The sequence below is a fragment of the Thunnus albacares genome, chromosome 11 (genome assembly GCF_914725855.1).
Source record: "Thunnus albacares chromosome 11, fThuAlb1.1, whole genome shotgun sequence".
In the NCBI taxonomy this organism is placed as follows: Eukaryota; Metazoa; Chordata; class Actinopteri; order Scombriformes; family Scombridae; genus Thunnus; species Thunnus albacares.
Genome location: NC_058116.1, coordinates 3,162,430 through 3,180,081, shown reverse-complemented (window position 1 = coordinate 3,180,081; position 17,652 = coordinate 3,162,430). Strand labels below are relative to the sequence as shown.

General features: G+C 39.5%; 1 protein-coding gene, 3 non-coding genes and 1 pseudogene across 5 annotated transcripts; 3 read left to right on the top strand and 2 right to left on the bottom strand.

Moving 5' to 3' along the window:
- Window positions 1-273: 273 nt before the first annotated feature.
- On the bottom strand, window positions 274-6,521 carry dhrs12 (dehydrogenase/reductase (SDR family) member 12). 2 transcript variants are annotated; one of them, XM_044366729.1, is made up of 11 exons: window positions 6,363-6,521; window positions 5,983-6,024; window positions 4,942-5,075; window positions 4,290-4,372; window positions 2,757-2,849; window positions 2,574-2,655; window positions 2,408-2,469; window positions 2,168-2,272; window positions 1,984-2,074; window positions 1,396-1,533; window positions 274-716 (listed from the first exon to the last, which is right to left on the bottom strand). In XM_044366729.1, coding segments are annotated over exons 1-11 (945 nt in total). In that variant the 5' UTR covers window positions 6,365-6,521; the 3' UTR covers window positions 274-603. The 2 variants fall into 2 exon arrangements, with proteins under 2 accessions (XP_044222664.1, XP_044222663.1); XM_044366728.1 differs by lacking the exon at window positions 6,363-6,521 and having other exon boundaries at window positions 5,983-6,198.
- On the top strand, window positions 6,390-6,498 carry trnal-caa. The gene is made up of 2 exons: window positions 6,390-6,427; window positions 6,453-6,498. It is a non-coding gene; the product is annotated as a tRNA-Leu (tRNA).
- A 1,018-nt stretch (window positions 6,522-7,539) lies between the features above and the next one.
- Window positions 7,540-7,649, top strand: trnal-caa. The gene is made up of 2 exons: window positions 7,540-7,577; window positions 7,604-7,649. It is a non-coding gene; the product is annotated as a tRNA-Leu (tRNA).
- Window positions 7,650-8,346: 697 nt separating this feature from the next.
- Window positions 8,347-8,465, top strand: LOC122992974. The gene has a single exon (XR_006406240.1). It is a non-coding gene; the product is annotated as a 5S ribosomal RNA (ribosomal RNA).
- Window positions 8,466-10,434: 1,969 nt separating this feature from the next.
- Window positions 10,435-16,444, bottom strand: LOC122992326 (annotated as a pseudogene).
- Between the last annotated feature and the right edge of the window lie 1,208 nt (window positions 16,445-17,652).

Below are 17,652 nucleotides of genomic sequence, written 5' to 3'. Positions count from 1 at the left end.
AGGTAAGGAAAAAAAAAACAATTTGACTATTATGTTCTTCAGCAGCCATTATTAAAACAATTTGTTATAGTTAAGCATCCATTAACACTAAGTTGTTAAAATGTTCTAAACTGGCAGCCAAATGTCCTTTAGTTCCAAAACTGCCAAAACAAAACTACTTCATACCATTTTTACTGACAATTGGTGCAAACAACCTGCTCTGACTACACACAAAATAGTTGTTTATGGCTGGGTAGCAGAAGACACAAACCGTACACTTTGTGACAAAAGACAGACATTTATCACAAGTGTTTAATGAAATTAATACATTTTACAGAAATTAATATACAAAGTTGCATCGTGTGTTATATTTATATTGAAGCCTACTTTTGATTGACCTCGCTGATAAAAGCACTATACAATATTCTTCTTTCCTGAAAACAATTTTACCACACTTCAAGGTTGTTCTAAAATAAAGCCTGTTTTCTTTGGGGTAATCAGTCAAAAATGTAAAAAAAAAAAAAAAAAAAAAAGTCCTGTACAAAAACACAAAAGCAAGATTATGTAAACATTAATAACAATTAGTGAGGAGTGCCTGGTTTGAAAAAGACATTAGCAAAAACATCAAGGTTTGAACTTGAGGGTGAACTCCTCCAGTGCTGCCAGGAGCTTCTCCTCCTCCTGAGGTGTGGACCTGGAGGAGGCCAGAGGTAGATGTGTCGCCACTGCTTTGCGATCTGGAAGGAATTTTATGGAAATGTATGAGACAGCAGGAGACACTGCGCCACAAGAAAATGTGATATGCATGATGCAGGCATTCAGGGAGTTGCTTACAGGATCAATTGAAATTTAAAAAGTGTCTTAGTATCATAAAAGCTCCTACTGAATCACATCACACTCAGTCTCCTCCTTTTATTGGAGGCCTTCATTTGGTTCAGTGGTTTGATACGAGCTCCTGAATTATGTTAATGTCTTCTGACACACCCCCAGAGAGAATTTCAAGTCTTCATCAGGAACAAAGTCCCCAAATTAACACACTCTTACAAACATTGCTGTCTCTAGGGTTGTGGTTCTATAGTAATTTTATGAAAATGAATCCACTAGCTGCCAAGTGAATCTGAATCACTTTAAACAAAACATTTTAAGCATCAAGTTACAAATGACTTACGTGCTATGCAACCCTAATATTTGAAGATGCATTCATTACTTCATTAAAATATTTTTACTACTTGGGGGCAGTGGAAAAACACACAACATAGACTTCACCTCATAAAGTTGCAATGTAATGTCAAGTAATAGCGACCGTTATTACTGTACCGTGAATTACGCTTTGACTTCCACCTCTATTATCAAAAGGGAGACAAGCGAACAAGCTTCATTAAGTACTAAGAAGAGAAAATGAGCTCCGTTTCTCACCCTGGAAGAAGAGTCCGCTCGGCTGCTTGCTGGCGGCCGGAGACACAGCGAGCCACACCACGGTGTCGGCCCCCATCACATCTGTCCGCAGCCTGGACTGCATCTTAGCGTGGAAGGAAGGCATAGAGGACTGGACGGCTACAGAGAGGGAAAACAAGACTGCAGATTACAGAAGCAACATCTTTCTGTCACATGTAGCTGTCAATCAGGGAGTATTAAGAGATTTACTGTTAGTTCCTGCTTCTCAAATGTCAGAATTTGCTACTTTTCTCTGTTTCACATAATTGTAAATCGAACATCTTTGGGTTCTGGACTGTTGGTTGGACAAAACAAACGTCCCTTTAGTTTCTGGAAAGTTGTGATGGCCGTTTTTTTCTGACATTTGTTAGACTTAATGAATGATTTAAGAAAAATGATTAATCTTTTATAAAAAATGCTTGTTTGTTGCAGCCCAAAAACATTTACATTTCACTGTGTGGCCTTAAACCGCAGTTAAACCACATGTGTAACTACAACTGAACTGGTTTAGACTGCGGTTGAACTCTTCAAGACACAGCAGTCAGATTTAAGAGACCATGTTTTGTTTACCTGGTGTGTCCGCCCAGCCGGGGTGCATGGAGGAGAAGTGAATGTCTTTGTGCTGAGAAGCCCATCTCTCTGTCAGAATCACTTGCTGTCTCTGTCAGAATGAAAACACACAGAGCACATAAACAAACATTGGTACATGCCACAATAGTTTCTCCGCAGCTCTCGGATGCACAGGAGTTGTTACTTTGTTCTGAGCGTAGGCCATGGTGCCGTCAAACGTCCCCTTCTCAAACTGGAGGTCATCTACGTTCAGCTTCTGCGTGAGCATGCCGCCTGACGACACGGTGACCTGCGGAGGAGACGCAGGCAGATATTCATTTGTACTTTTAAGAAAGCGCAAGATTCACATGCACAGTGTGAGTCAGCCTGTAAAACCAGAGATGTGACAGTAAAAAACATGGTCTTCAGTCAAAATTCTACCCACCACTCTCGGGTCTTCAGCCTTCTTCAGAGCAGGTATCAGAGCTGTGGTGAGGATGTATGTACCTGGGTTTGTAGAAAAGCTAATAAGTTAATATTTCTCAAAAAAAAGAATAGCTACAGAAATTCAGGTATGTAATTCGAATGAGTATTAAAAAACTTTTCCTTACCGAGTGTATTTGTTGCAAAGTTCTTCTCTAAACCCTCCTCAGTTAACTCTCTCTGGTTGACCATACAGCCTGCATTGTTGATCTGGTGAAAATGACAAGTGATGCAATTACAATACAACACAGTGTGTGCATGTGTGTGTGTGTGTATGACAGATGAACCAACATATACCCACAGCCACCTACCAGCACATGTACAGTGTTGCTTTGTGAGAAGCTCTGGGCGAACTCCCACACCTGTCTCGCACTGGACATGTCAACCACATGGATGTGGACGTTCTGGGAATGAACATAATACAAACATAAATACTGTCAGAGCTCTGTCCATTAACACTGACATTTTATTTTCTGTTGAAAGAAAAGAAGATAAAAGAGGTCTCAGTGATGAAGACACTTGTGGGATGTTCTGTGAATTTAAACTCATTTTCTGTTGCATAAATTGTAACAAGTAATATGCAATTTATTAGACTTTGACCTGTTGCTACATCAAATGCAAATCCGATTGCGACAGAGGGGGTCTCGGTTCTCCTGTTGGGTCAGATTGACGTTTATGCTCAACCTGATTTGTACTTTAGGCTGCAACAAATTATTAATATGCATTTTTGTAAATGAAAAATTGAAAAATGGACGTCACAAGTTCAAAAAGCAGGAAAAAAGCAGCAAATCCTCATGTTTGAGAAACAGGAAACAGACAATGTTTGGCATTTTTTGCTTGATGACCAATTATTTTAATTACAAATTCTTACATTTAAAACAAAATTTTGAATTGTCTGTCAGTCCACTAATTATTGAATTGTTTCAGCATTAAATAATATTCAAAAGGAGAGGAAGCATCATTAAAAAATGTTGTTTTGTTGTTTGTTATTTTTTAATGATTCTACCCCACTGAAATAAAGGCCTTTTATTTTTCAAACCTACCTTGAGTACCTGGACCTGGATTTTTTATACCATTTTTTTGGTTTTCTCTCTATTAAATAATATGTTTTCAGAGTTAAAGTTAGTGTACTCAACACCATTACATTATTACATATAACAAAATCAATGAAATATTTGTCCCGTCTGTCTTTGTTCGGACTATCCTGATATTTATCTTTAACTTTTTTGGCTCATGCAGGATAATTGTACTATTTCTGACTTGAAATAAAGATTAGACAAGAGGAATCAGACCAGTAAGTAGAGACACCACCAGTGAATAAAGCAAAAAATGATCTTTAACTCTGTCAGAATTAAACATCATTTCACTCAGTGACCAGAAAAACAGAGGATCATTTTCAAATAACCAATCCCAATGAACTCAAAACTTATTTTCAGTAAAGCAATTTCTTTTAGTAATACCTAACAGTCGGTCTCCATTTCAATCTGAATTAAAAGTTGGTCATTTACAGTCATTCTATAATGACATTTAAAGAGGGTTGGAGTCAACAGAAAGTCTTTTAAATTTACTGCCACACTCCCCATCTGGCTTATGTCATTGTCTTACAAAAGCTCTGTTTTTCTCATCCACACTAAAATGTGCTGCCAGCATTTGAAGATTTATCTGCTCTGACTTATCTACTTTATTAAAGCCTGTTCAGTGGTGATTGAGGGCCAAAACAGAAAGAAAAAGATGTTTTTGTAAGTGTGAGCCCTCTTGTGGACATACTGTTAGACCCTCCATTCACATAAGGAAAGTCACAGTGGAAAGCAGATAGATAGACAGACACGCAATCAATGTCTCACCTCATTTTTACTCCGTTCTACAATTTCATCTTTGGCTGCTTCTCCTCGCCCCTTGTTTCGACACACCATGTGAACAGTTCCCCCTGCAAATAAAAACATGTCATTGGACACACCTGCAGTGACTTGGATCACAGTCAGAATCAGGCTGTATTGTTGATGTGTCAATCAGTCAATCAAACTTACAGGAATCTGACAAAGTAATAGGACTAATAACACAGTAGGAATATAAACAGTGAAACAATGGCAGACTCGTTCACACAAGAGAGTAAAACGTAGAAATATAAAATAAATTAGATATGAAAGTGGTTAGTAGATAAATGACAAAAACAATCAAAAAAGAAAAGTATAGAGCGATTTTAACAATTCAAATAATAGCTATAAAATCTTCTATTCAAAAATCAGGCCAGAAATGTTACATCTATTAACACTTTCAGCTACTCTCAGATCCTCAGGATATGCATAACACACATAACACATAATATACCATGGAAACAAATGTATGTCTTGTGGTTCTTTATAAACAAGGAGAATAACTTCAATCCATCCAAAACCAACAGGCACTCCCTCTGTCATCACTGTATTGTCTCCCACAAGCAGAGAAGAAAAAGAAAAATGCAGAACTGTCTGCTGCTGATGACACTCTAACACTCACCTCTGTTAGCTATTTCCTGCGCTGTGGCTTTCCCTATCCCGCTGTTGGCACCTGTTATCACGAAGGACCTCCCACTCAGGTTCACATCAAGGTCTGCTGGAGCAAAATGCTTCGCTGCAGCTTCATAGCCGCACCTGATAGGAGCAAAGTGCAGTATAGTAAGTACGTATTGGCACCAATATCACCACACCTTCTGGTCTGCTTTCTGTTAGTTTACATGTGTTCCTATTACTGTGTCTGTGTTTAAGTACTTCTGATGAGATGATCCTAAGTCCATTTGGGGTCCTTAATCTCACCAGCACCTTTCATGTCTTATGTATTTCATTCTTACTGTGCAAATAAAAAATAAATCTGTTTATAAGACTGTTTGAACCTGAAAGCTGTTTAGACCATAATTTAGTGACAGTCTGTGATTGAGTCATCTTACATGTAGAAATATTTTATTTATTAGAAGCATATTTTACTCTGTGAGGAAAAATTATCACAGATTACTTGCAGGCAACATTTAGTGATAGTATCATATCACCATTACCTAGCGTTTCACAAGTCTTTCATTCAAAAAAAGCTAGTTCCTCCTCAAGACTAAAAATCTCATCAGTGAAGAGATAAAATGGGTAAATATATCATTATTTTTAGTGCTGGAACAACTAATCATTTTCTTATTGATGAGTCGTTTAAGTCATTGATCAAGCAAAAATGACTCCAGCTTCTCAGAGGGGACTTTTAACCCCTGCTCTGTTTTGAATCTGTGGATTTGGACTGTTGGTCGGTTAAAGTGAGTTCTGGGAAAGTGTAAGAGGCGGTTTACTATTGTTTGAGATCTTATAGACTATTGTGTAACTACTGCTAATTACCACTACCTGTAACATACATAGGGCCATATACCAGCAACATACTATCACTTACAAAACAACATATGTGACTATGGCTTGAGAATCCTGTCTGAAGGGAGGTACCAACTAAGGAGGATTAGGTTAAACATAAAAACTACAAGACTTTACAATAGAAGCTCTCACTAGAAATGATAATTTCTCCACTTACTTTGTATATTCTTGGAGTCCTTTCACAAACCAAACGGCATTCCTGTAAATAGACATTTTTAACAAAAAAAGCACCTTCTCGGCTTGCCTGAAGAGGTTATCCTATTGAATGCAGTGCAACATGTTTGTTTCATAAGAGAGACCCGTGGTGGTTATGTAGTAAGGTAAGCGGGGAGTCACGTGTATGACCACCGGAAGTAGCTACATTTTAATAACATTGTAGCGCCCCTGGTGGACTATGTTTATCATCGTGGACACGAATAAATAACACAGTAAACCACTCTTTGCTTTTAACTTATGATTTTAGTTTGGGAAAAACATATCAAAGAACGAAAAAAGAAAAATGGCATCTAACATTAATCAAGTAGTCAGTATTAATACATTTGTTTCGGCGGGAAACTCGCAGTTGTCAGGATGGCCGAGTGGTCTAAGGCGCCAGACTCAAGGTTACTCCTTCCTGTGAAACGGGACTTCTGGTCTCCGAATGGAGGCGTGGGTTCGAATCCCACTTCTGACAATAACCTTTTGCAACCGTGTAGATTAAGTATAACACCCACTGACACACAAAATAATAATTAATGTGATTTGTATATATTGTGAATCTTCTAATGACCAGTTATTTATCTCCAACTTATCCATCCATCTGTCTATCTAGCTATCTATCTGTCTATCTATCTATGTATCTTTCTGTGTGTGTGTGTGTGTGTGTGTGTGTGTGTGTGTGTGTGTATTTTCTGAACATCTATCACAATATTACAACATTAGATATTACATCAATATAGATAGAAGATAGTAAATGGCTGGTCTGCTTTGTGGAACCAATTCATTGACCTGTGGATTCAGTTCTATACTGCAAAAAAGTGATGTTTCGTCTCCTCTATAATATGTTGAGGTTTGTCAGGGACATTTTATCAGCCTACCCATTGTGAGCAGAACTCTGACTACAAACACTTGCATTTCCAAAGCCCTGTGTGCACCAATGGAGCAGCATCGCCCTCTGTTGATCACAATTGAGAAGAAAAAGCTTACAGCACCTAGTATTCCCACGCGTTCTCCAATCCAAGTACTAAGCAGGCCCGACCCTGCTTATTTTCCGAAAGGAGAGGAAGAGGAGATCGGGCGTGTTCAGGGTGATATGGCCGTAAACGGTTAGAAAACAGTAGACAGCCTATTCAAAGATCCTTCTACATATTGTGTTGGGACTTCATGTGTCTGTCCTTTTTCTTCTTCATAAAGGACTGTGATGGTGAATCGATCTTATGACCAAGTAACGTTAACTGGCCAGAATTTGATATTATTAGATGCGGCTAAACTAAACGGGCAGAGTCGTCTGAAACACGTTAAACATTAATTTTAAAATAGTCTACTTTATCGCTTAAAGTGTGACTAGAGAACTCACATTCAACCTAAACGTCCTACGTTTAAATAAGGCTGTATCTCATTTTATATCGTAAAAACTTTTTTGTTATCTTGTTACGTACAATCATCATGAAGCGGGGAGCGGTGACATTGGTTAGCAGTAATCAAACAGCGTTCTCGCTGTCAGCAGAGCACAGTTGTCAGGATGGCCGAGCGGTCTAAGGCGCCAGACTCAAGGTGACAAACCTTCCGAAGAACGGGACTTCTGGTCTCCGAATGGAGGCGTGGGTTCGAATCCCACTTCTGACAACAACTTTTCTCTGTTTACGAACTATTCCTTGGCGTCATGAAGGGCCAATATAAGAGATCCCCAAACCATTTGTTCATGTTGTATTTTTTCTTGGCACATTGAAACACTGTGGATGTAACGGGACTTTTTGGCAGTGACAGTGAACATTAGTAGCTAAAAAGGACTTAAAGGTAAGAAGCAAAGCAGATGTATGAACTGACCTATATTAACGACTAAGGAATGAAAACATATTTATCGGGTTCATTACAAATCACATACAAAGAATTTGGAAAAAAACAAAACCAAAACCCAGAACACCAGAAAACAAAGAAAAAAGTCCACAAACAATTGTGTAGATTTGTGATATTCCGTATCACAGCAGTAGACACGGTATATTATGAATATGTTTTCATGTAAAATGCTGTATTTTGCACAATAAATTGAATGGAGCATTGTGTACAAATAATTCTAATGCCAACACATAGGGATAGAGTAAATATAGCAGAGATAAGAAGTATTTCAAGGCATTGTATAGGGATGATGAGGAATAATATAGAAGGCAGATTGAATATGGCTGATAGTATGACTCTATCCGTCATATATGACGTGTGTGTTTTCCACACTGAATGGCAGTGGATGATCTTTATCTGTATGACAGCGACGAATAGGAAGAGCCTGCGCTCATCTTTAAATAGGCTGTTTGCTGCCTCTTCTCTCGCTTACGGCCATACCACCCTGAACACGCCCGATCTCGTCTGATCTCGGAAGCTAAGCAGGGTCGGGCCTGGTTAGTACTTGGATGGGAGACCGCCTGGGAATACCAGGTGCTGTAAGCTTTTTCTTCTCATCTGTCATCAACGGAGGGCGCTGCTGCTCCACTAGTGCTCACAGGTGTCTGGGAAAGAGAGCTGCACTTTCTTATTTCTTTCACACAGACTGTGGAAGAAGAAAAAGGACTAATTCGAGGCAGATTACATATTTTGCACAATAAATTGAACGGAGCATTGTGTACAAATAATTCTAATGCCAACACATAGGGATAGAGTAAATATAGCAGAGATTACAAGTATTTCAATGCATTGTATAGGGACGATGTGGAATAACACAGAAGACAGATTACATATGGCTGATAGTATGACTCCATCCGTCGTATATGACGTGTCTTTTCCACACTGAATGGCAGATGATGACAGTGGGATCTTTATGTGTATGACAGCGACGAATAGGAGGAGCCTGTGTGTTTACTGAAATGTGTGTGAAATGTGTCTGTCAGCCAGATGAATGGTTCGCAAGTGAGCGGTAAGTGAATTTTGAAAGAATTTTGTGATGTTTACTGTTTTGCTCTCAAAAAGTGTGTAATTGCATGGAGTTTGTGTCTACACACATGTGCACTGTGATAATAATAATAAAGGCTCAGTTATCGCTGCCAGAGCAGCAGTGTATTCTCTGTGCAGCCTGTTACCTGTTTAACAAACACCTGTACATGAATAAAAACCTGCATTCTGTATTTATACTGTGCACTGTGTCCTACTCAGAGGCACAGGAACCATTTCTACTGGCAGAATGCGTTTGTATTATTTTTTAATAATTTGAGTCTATTTTTTTGTGGCTACGATTAAATCAATATTTTAGAGCTGGTTAATACAACAGTTCTCAATATAGGAAGGCTATTACTTAATGCTGTGATGACCTAATGACAATACAGGCTGAATATGAACATGACTGTTGAAACTGTAGAAGTAATCACATCCCTCCTTACATATTGTAGGCTACTTAATTTGCAGTGAGAAGTTGTTTCCTTTACATTTTCCTGGAGTAGGCAAAGTTACAGACTACAGTGCCAACACACACACACACACACACACACACACACACACACACACACACACACACACACACACACACACACACCTAGCAGGCCACAGGCCCATTCTGCCTTTTACACACACATGCGCACACATGCATCGTGCCACTGCTCCTCTCATTACGGTTATGGGTTTGGCTGCAACAATAATTATGAATAAACACTATGAAAAGTCACCTTTTACAATTTGAGACAAACGGACAATATATCCTAACGTTACTTTGCCACCTGAAATGTCTGGTGAACAAGCAAGCTAGCTTGCAAATTACATAACATCAGGCTAACGTTATTAACGTTAAATATTTTCCCAAAGTTGGGAGGTCTATGTTAACTCAATTCATAATTTCAACTTTCCACATCCACCCCAGTTTGTTTACATTTACAAAGGAGTTAAAAGTAGTGTCATCACTTGAGGAAATATCCAGCTGGAGTGAAAAGGGGGATCGAGAGGGATAAAATCAGTGTCATGATGCTGTCAATCTGCGGTCTCTTGAAATGACATCACGAATTTGTCAATTATGATCATCCCCGCTTGATATTTGGATGAAGGCTGGGAATGAATCCGGTGCTATGATTGGTCAAACTCTTCTTCTTCTATTGCATTTCGGCAGGCTACAAGCTGCTGCCTCTTGCTGTTAGACTTGAGTATTGCACGTGCACAATTGAGCCATGGATGTATGAATTGAGCTCACAGGCGTCACCAGCTTTTTGCGTACTTTAGAGTGACAAATCGTACCAGCGTACTTTGATGTCAAAATGCCCACCTGCTACGCAAAATGCACACAGGTTGGCAGGTCTGCACAGTGTGTGAGTGAAAATCATTAGTAGCCATTTGTCTTTGCCTTGGTTGTTTCACTGTCTGACTCCCCCCTCCCTCCCTCTTTGACCTGGTTAAAGTGTGTCTCACCTTTAACCACAGTGTGTTTATCTGTTGGAGAAGATCAGGCAAGTACTCTCAGCTTTGGCCAAATCTTATGAATACGTTCCTGCTCAATCTGCAGAAAAAGAGAAAAGATATAAATATCAAGTGCTGTTAAAGAGTGCTGCTAGTATCCCTAAAGCAGAGGTGGGTCCCAACCTCTGGATCCTCAGAAGGGGTCAGGAGATGAATCAAACTGGTGGCAGAAAATGTCCGGGCAGGACATAAAAAACATAGTCTGCCACACAAAATTAGCTATTTTTCAGACTTTTTCTCTCATTCGTATTGTTGTACTTCTTAAGGCAACTTGCCTCTTCAAAACAAGTCTGAGAAAGAAATTCAGTCTCTTTGATTGAAGAGCTACCAAACAAAAACACACTGCCTCTAGAGGCTTCAGTGTTCATTACAGCCACAATATGAACAAACAATATTCTGATGATTTTTCATTGCAAGTAATGGAGCTAAAAATATAAAGTTGACCAGAGGGTGGTGCTAGAAGAGAGGTCATGGAGTCATTAAATCTAGAGTGTTAGATTGACAGAGGACAGATTTATGGTCAAGTTTAGGGCAAAAACTGCTGTCTTTAAGCCCAGTCTGTGATTGCCTGACCTTTCCCAGCTTGTTGCGAATCCGCTGGTTAAACTCTTTGCCCTCCAGACACAGGAAGTCATCTCCAGGTTGCAGGATGCCACATTTGGAGGCGATGGCATGGGCAGTGATGATGTTGTCTCCAGTCACCATGCGGACAGTGACCCCGGCCCGCTGGCACTTTCTGATGGCTTCTGGTACCTGATAAAAACAGAAGAAAAAACAGGTAGATTGTGAATAACATATGTAAAAACTGACAAAAACTGATGGCAGCAGCTTCACACGCAGCAGGAGTTCAGTTTGGACGTTTTAATGGACAGAAAGTCCATCTTTGTGTTGATGGAAGTTAATAAACAGCTTCATCTTGTGGTGAAATCTATGGAGGTATGTTGTAGCTGTTTATATTCTAGAAAGTAACATTGCTGCTGAAATGTTGGCTCTGTGGGGTTTAATGTTGCCTGTGAGACATCTGTAGGATTAGTGGACTGTTCTTGGTAGCTGTGAGATGCTGCATTCAGCCCGATGGCTGTCAAGATATTCTTAAACATATTTTTAAAAGCTTGCCCTAATTGAAAGGACTGTTTTTATCAAGTGTCTAAGAATCGTGCTGAAAGTTGCACTGACTATCAGCAGGAGAAGGACAACTGAGGGAGTCACATGTCTAAGTTGCCACAGTCCCAGCTGTAAAGTTGAAATAATGTCTTGTAGTTTTCTGACACGTGATTTGATTTATTACCCTAGTGCGTAAATCTGAAATGCAGGAAACAGCTAAAATTTTATGTGTATAAAAAGATAATAAAGGTGATCAACTCATGGCTATGATCAATTTTATATATGTAAAAATATGATCTCATGTCAGTTCTGTCCAGTCACATCGTTTTAAAACCTGTAATAGTGCAGCATCTTGCATGTAATACACATTACTGCTCAGGCAGTGATGATGTCACAGGCCCTCTGTGGGCTGCAGTTTGTTTTTCCAGATTAACTTCACTCTGCACATTATCTGAGGAGCTGTATCAGCACTGTGACACTGTCACAATGCAAGTTTATTAGCATATGGTCTCTTTTGTAATCAATCACTAGGTCGGTAAAAACTATTCATTTTTTGTCAAAATAGTTTCTTTCAATAAGCCTCAAGTCATTATGGTATGTTTGTTTGTCAGTTGTTTGTGTTGCTTTGTATGTACTTTGAGTTTTTTTGCTGTAATGTATGCATATGTATTGTGGAGTTTTGTGTTTTGTACTTAAATGTATGTGTATATATTGTTGAGTCTTGTGCAGTTTCATACTGTATGTATTTTACTGTTGAGTTTTATATATTTTAAAAGCCCATCTAGGGACGGCATTGCAAACTAGCTTAGGCTATAAATGCTGTGTTAAGTTCATGGTATATACTTGTCCCTATACAAATAAACATTAAATAAATCAAGCATTCCCAAAACATCTCTTCTCTCACAAAATGTCCCTGCAGCCCCTGAATATCAGCACCGATCAGAGTCAGATGGATATCCTTTGAGAAGCTTGATAAATACAGGTCATGATTACCAGGTGGATTGCTGTCAGCCCTTAATTCATTTCACACATTTAGGAGTTGATGTTACATGTAGAAACATTTACGTAAACGAGTCTTAAAATAAAAATGGACCACAGTGTTTGACGGAGCTCCTTCTCAGATGTTCTATGATTAACTGGGGCAGTTAGAGGGGGACAACCTGCAGCTGTGTTGTACTGTGATTGGCTGGGAAGTCTCTGTAGGCAAGGCAGATGGTTCTCAGGCCCTCTGACGCCATAGACTTGATCACGTTCTTCACCAAAATGTCTCTGTCCTGAGGTTTGAAGGCTCTGGCCTCACCGCTGGCTGTCAGGATCTTACTGCACCTGGAACCACAAGACAGGGTCATGTAATCGTCATCTGACTGAGCACAGAGCTGTATAATCAGCAGCAGTAAACCTACTTCCCAAGCAGGATCTCAGAGGCCCCTTTGCTGAACATTCAGTAGCTGCCGTCGTGGTTCTTCAGCACAGTGCTCATGGACTTCCTTACTGAGTTAAAGGTGTACACCTTGAACAGTTTCTCCTCGGGGATCTTGTTGTGGACAGTCTGGTAGTCTTTATGCAGGTCAAGGGTGAGTCCTAGTAAGGCACGTTCAGTCTTGTTTCCCACCTGGCGAGGCAACCCGCCCTCCTTCTCTGGAGGCTGAAGGAAGCAGAAGGTGTGGGAATTAAACTCACAACTGCAGCAACACAGCAGCTGTGAGACAACTTTCAACAAATAAAACAACAAAACAAGTGACATTAGTTTAGTGTTTAAAGTATAGGTTCACATTTTTTCTAATCTATCTTAATACAATAATCACATGTCCATATATACACGCTGACACAGTTTTTACTTTAGTCACTGTAATCATTCTTTCCTGTCCATACGGGCCGTGAAGAGATTCAATGCATGAGATGGAGAACAAAGTTCACTTCCATCATTCCGTAAAAAATGTATTCTAAAGTTAATATGAGGCTTTAGTAGGATGAGTTAGACAAATAAAGATGGTATGTTGCAGTCTTTACAGAATTTCACAACCATAAAAACAAAGACAATGTCTTTTTAATGCAGGTCTGTTTTCAGTCTGAACACCTGCTGAGAATACTTTGGAGTAGAGCTAAAACAACTGGTCCAAAACCTAGTCAACTGACAGAAAAGATGATCTGCAACTGTTTTGATAATAGTTTAAGCTTTTTTCAAATAAAAATACCAAACATTGTCTGGTTCCAGGTTCTCAGTTGTGAGGATTTGCCACTTTTTGTCTTATGTGACAATAAACTGAATATCTTTGGGTTTTGAATTGTTGCTCAGATAAAACAAAACATTTAATCACAAGACTTTCAACATTTATTACTGTCTTTGTTCATTTTATAGACCACTAGTTCCCAACCTTTTCAGCTAGTGATCATTTATAGCCAGACTATGTCTGTTGGAAACCCCTTGTCACAGGTTGTGAGCAGGTGAAGCAAAGACTGATGTTAATTCTCACATTGTTTAATTTCCTGAGGAGATAAAACCCTGCAGTATCACACATTAAAAAGAAAAAATGCTGAGGGAAAAATTGTGTGGCAGTAATCATCTCATGACCCCTTAGATTCATTAGACGACCCTCTATACTAGACTAATCAATTAATCAAGAAAATAAATGTAGACTAATCGATACTGAAAATAGATATTAGTTACAGTTACAGTGAACTGACTGACAAGAAACTTGTTACAACACGTGTTGGTACTTGTTAACTCTTGTAGTGGAGACTGTCTTCACTGTGCTGTGATCTCTGACGTGGGTCAAGGAGGCAGTGATCAGATGAGACCTCTCCATACCAACCAGCTCTCAAAGGCCAAATGCTTAACTCACAAAGCTCTCTGAATGGACAGCTATTTTTATAGCTCACCATAATCTTGGAGGTGTAGGTGCAGTTGACCCCAATGCCCAGGACGAGCAGGTCCAGGATCTTGGCGGAGATCAGGTCTGGCTTTGGCACCTTCTTGTTGTAGCATCTTCCCATGTAGGTTTGCACCACCGTCATGCGGTTCATGGTTAGCGTGCCCGTCTTGGCGGAGCAGATTGTCGTGGCGTTGCCCATCATCTCACAGACGTCTAGGTGGCGGACTAGGTTGTTGTCCTTCATCATTTTCTGACAAATGAGTAGAGCAACATTACCGGAGGTGATTTCCCCTAAACTTACGAATGACAGTCCATAGAATGAACAGTAATGCTCCAGGATTGTCTGGGAGGGGGTCAAATGGGACATTAGTTCATCTTGAGGTTCTTACCGCTCCAACCAAAGGGTCAATAAATATTGTGAAAACTGTACAACTGGTGTGTGGTACAAAATTTATTAATATGACATGAGAATAGACACATGGTATTAGACAGATAACTATGTCAGTTTCAATTACGCTAGACTAATGAGAATTTTTAGGAAAATTCAATTATGAAATCATATGGATAAAAAAAAAGTACAGGTTGATTTTTATAAAACCGAATTTCTGATAAATTAAGAAATTTGAATCAGTATACTTTAGGATCAGTTCAGCATGGTGTAGAGTCTGATTCAGTATCCAGCTCTCTTAAAACATCTACTGTTTTACCTGCTGCTGGTAACATAACTGCACCTTCCTCCTGGGAATGTACAGAAGCTGATCACTGTTGATGAATTTAAGTTAGTTTTAATTAGTTATAATTACAATTAAAATAAGTTCACTTTCAAATCAAATATCTTAAAATATGAGTAGACAGTATTGTTCTTTCAACTGCATTTATAACATTTTTTTTTAATCAAAATGTTACTTAAACATGTCGTGATATGCTACTTCAGTACACCTCAACAACCAATATTACTGGGACCACTACAGAAAATTGCAGTTGAACATTTAATATCCAGGAATTCACCTTGCAGACACTACCACTGAAAATCCCTGTAATAAACTGGCCTTAATTTCGCACATACACGATTATCATAGGCTTGTGTTTTTTATCCTGTCCCCTCGACCAGGTCACTCTTGAAAACAGATTTTAATGTCAATAAGACTTTTTATCAGGGTAAGGAAAAGAACATGATTTGGCTGTATGTGTTCAGGCTGACAAGCTGTATAATACTAAATACAAACAGACCTTGACTGAATAGGCCAGGGAGATGGTAACAGCCAGAGGGAGACCTTCAGGCACGGCTACCACCAGCACAGTCACACCGATGATGAAGAACTTGACCAGGAATTGCACATAGATGGGCAGACACTCCTTGGACCAGGGAACTCCCTGAGTCCAGAAGGTGTCAATCTGGAAATTAATAATTAGGATGAGGATGGTGAGAGTTGACATGAACAGACCTGAAGGCAGACAGAAAGACAGAGAGTTAACCAGAGTTAACCTAAGGCCGTTTTCTAACCTGCATGTTTTAGTTTGGTTGAATCTGACATCTCTGTTTCCCCCCCGATATGGTTCGTTTAGGCAGATCCGAGCACAGCAATCATACTCAGGTGGGGACCAAAACAACCTCACCAAGACAGAGAAATGTGCTACATTGAGTAGAGCTTCTCATTCATTGTTATTTTCTATGTGGAAATTAGCATGCATTAAAGTCTTACTTGGCCTATCCGATATCCATGGCATACTGACTGAGATCCAGAGTCACAGTGGACAGCAGGCAAGAAATGGCTGGTAAGAGATAAGACAAGAGATTAGAGCCGGTGTGTGAGAGCTGCCTGAGCATTAATCAGGTGAATATTAAACATTTCGCTCAGGAACTAAAGGCATCTAACTCTGCATGGCATTCTCTGGACTGCGGAGCATTGTCTTCTGGAGAGTAGGCAGCAGCAGCTCCTTGAATTTGGATTGGGAGACATGATGCAACAGGGAGCCGCTTTTGTCCAAAATGTGCTGTTGAGGTTTTGTCTTGCTCATAAGGACTGACTTGATGTACAGATCCAACAGGGCACTCTGGAAAAACAGCAAACAATGTTATATGAACATTGCAGCCACAAAATATATCTATCTGAGAAAGAAACATATGAATGCACTGATCAACAACATCAGGCTAAAAATGCGAACTTAAAAAAACTAAATTTATGCTTCTTGATTGTAGCTTTGTCTAAACACACCCCCAGCATGGCCAGAGTAGTAGGGCTCTGGTCCAGACTCAACAGAGTGCCGATGTATTGATCAACCAGTCCAGGGTTCTGGTGAAAACAACACCATGTCAGAACTTTCCAGCAATTATGCGTATATGTCCTTAATACATGCATTAGGATCAGAGTTGGATTAAATACAATACCATTCAAAAGTTTGGAGACACTTTCTCATTCAGGTTAATGGGAAGGTGAGTCCAAACTGGTACTGTATGTATATAGACCAATATCACATACAGTATGTCTTTTGTTATTGGACTTTACAAGCTGACAACAGCAACATGTTCTCGACCTGCATCGCCCCCCACACTCTGATTTATTTAGTGATTTAGATCAAGTCAATGACTGAAGTGAAACAAAATGACAATTCAGTCTGATCAGGCTGGATCCTCCTTTTACGTCAACCTGTGTCTTTTAGTGCTGGTGTGTTCTATACTCACCTTCTCCCAGAGGTGATTGAGATTCTTGAGGCTTGATTTCCGAGCTGTAGATTTGGCTCCACCCACCACCTCAGCCACAAGGAGGCTCTGAACCTCCACCTAAAAGATTTAAGGCAGACAAAGCATTGACAGGATTTTTCACAGACAATAATAATATCAATGATGTCATTTCAATTTTAAAAAGACAGTTTACTGACCATTTTCTTCCAGATGGCTCCTTCTCTTTTCTCTGGCGTAGAAAACACAATGGGCACTAATAGGCAAGTCCAAGACAAGCCGATAAAGGCAGCAGAGCCTGTGCATTTACTGAAAATATAATATGGCAAACAGGAGAGAGAGAAGAAACAACCAGGATAAAATGAAACAAAGAATAGGTTCCTAGACACACACACACACTTTAATTTAATCTGTAGTCTGTTTTTTTAAAATGTTCCTTTTTATGCTAGTGTTAATTAGTTAACAGTAGTCATTCTTTATTATGTGATTGCTGAAAACAATCACACTTTGTTCTTCTCACTCTTTATTCTTATTCCGTCCTCCGTAC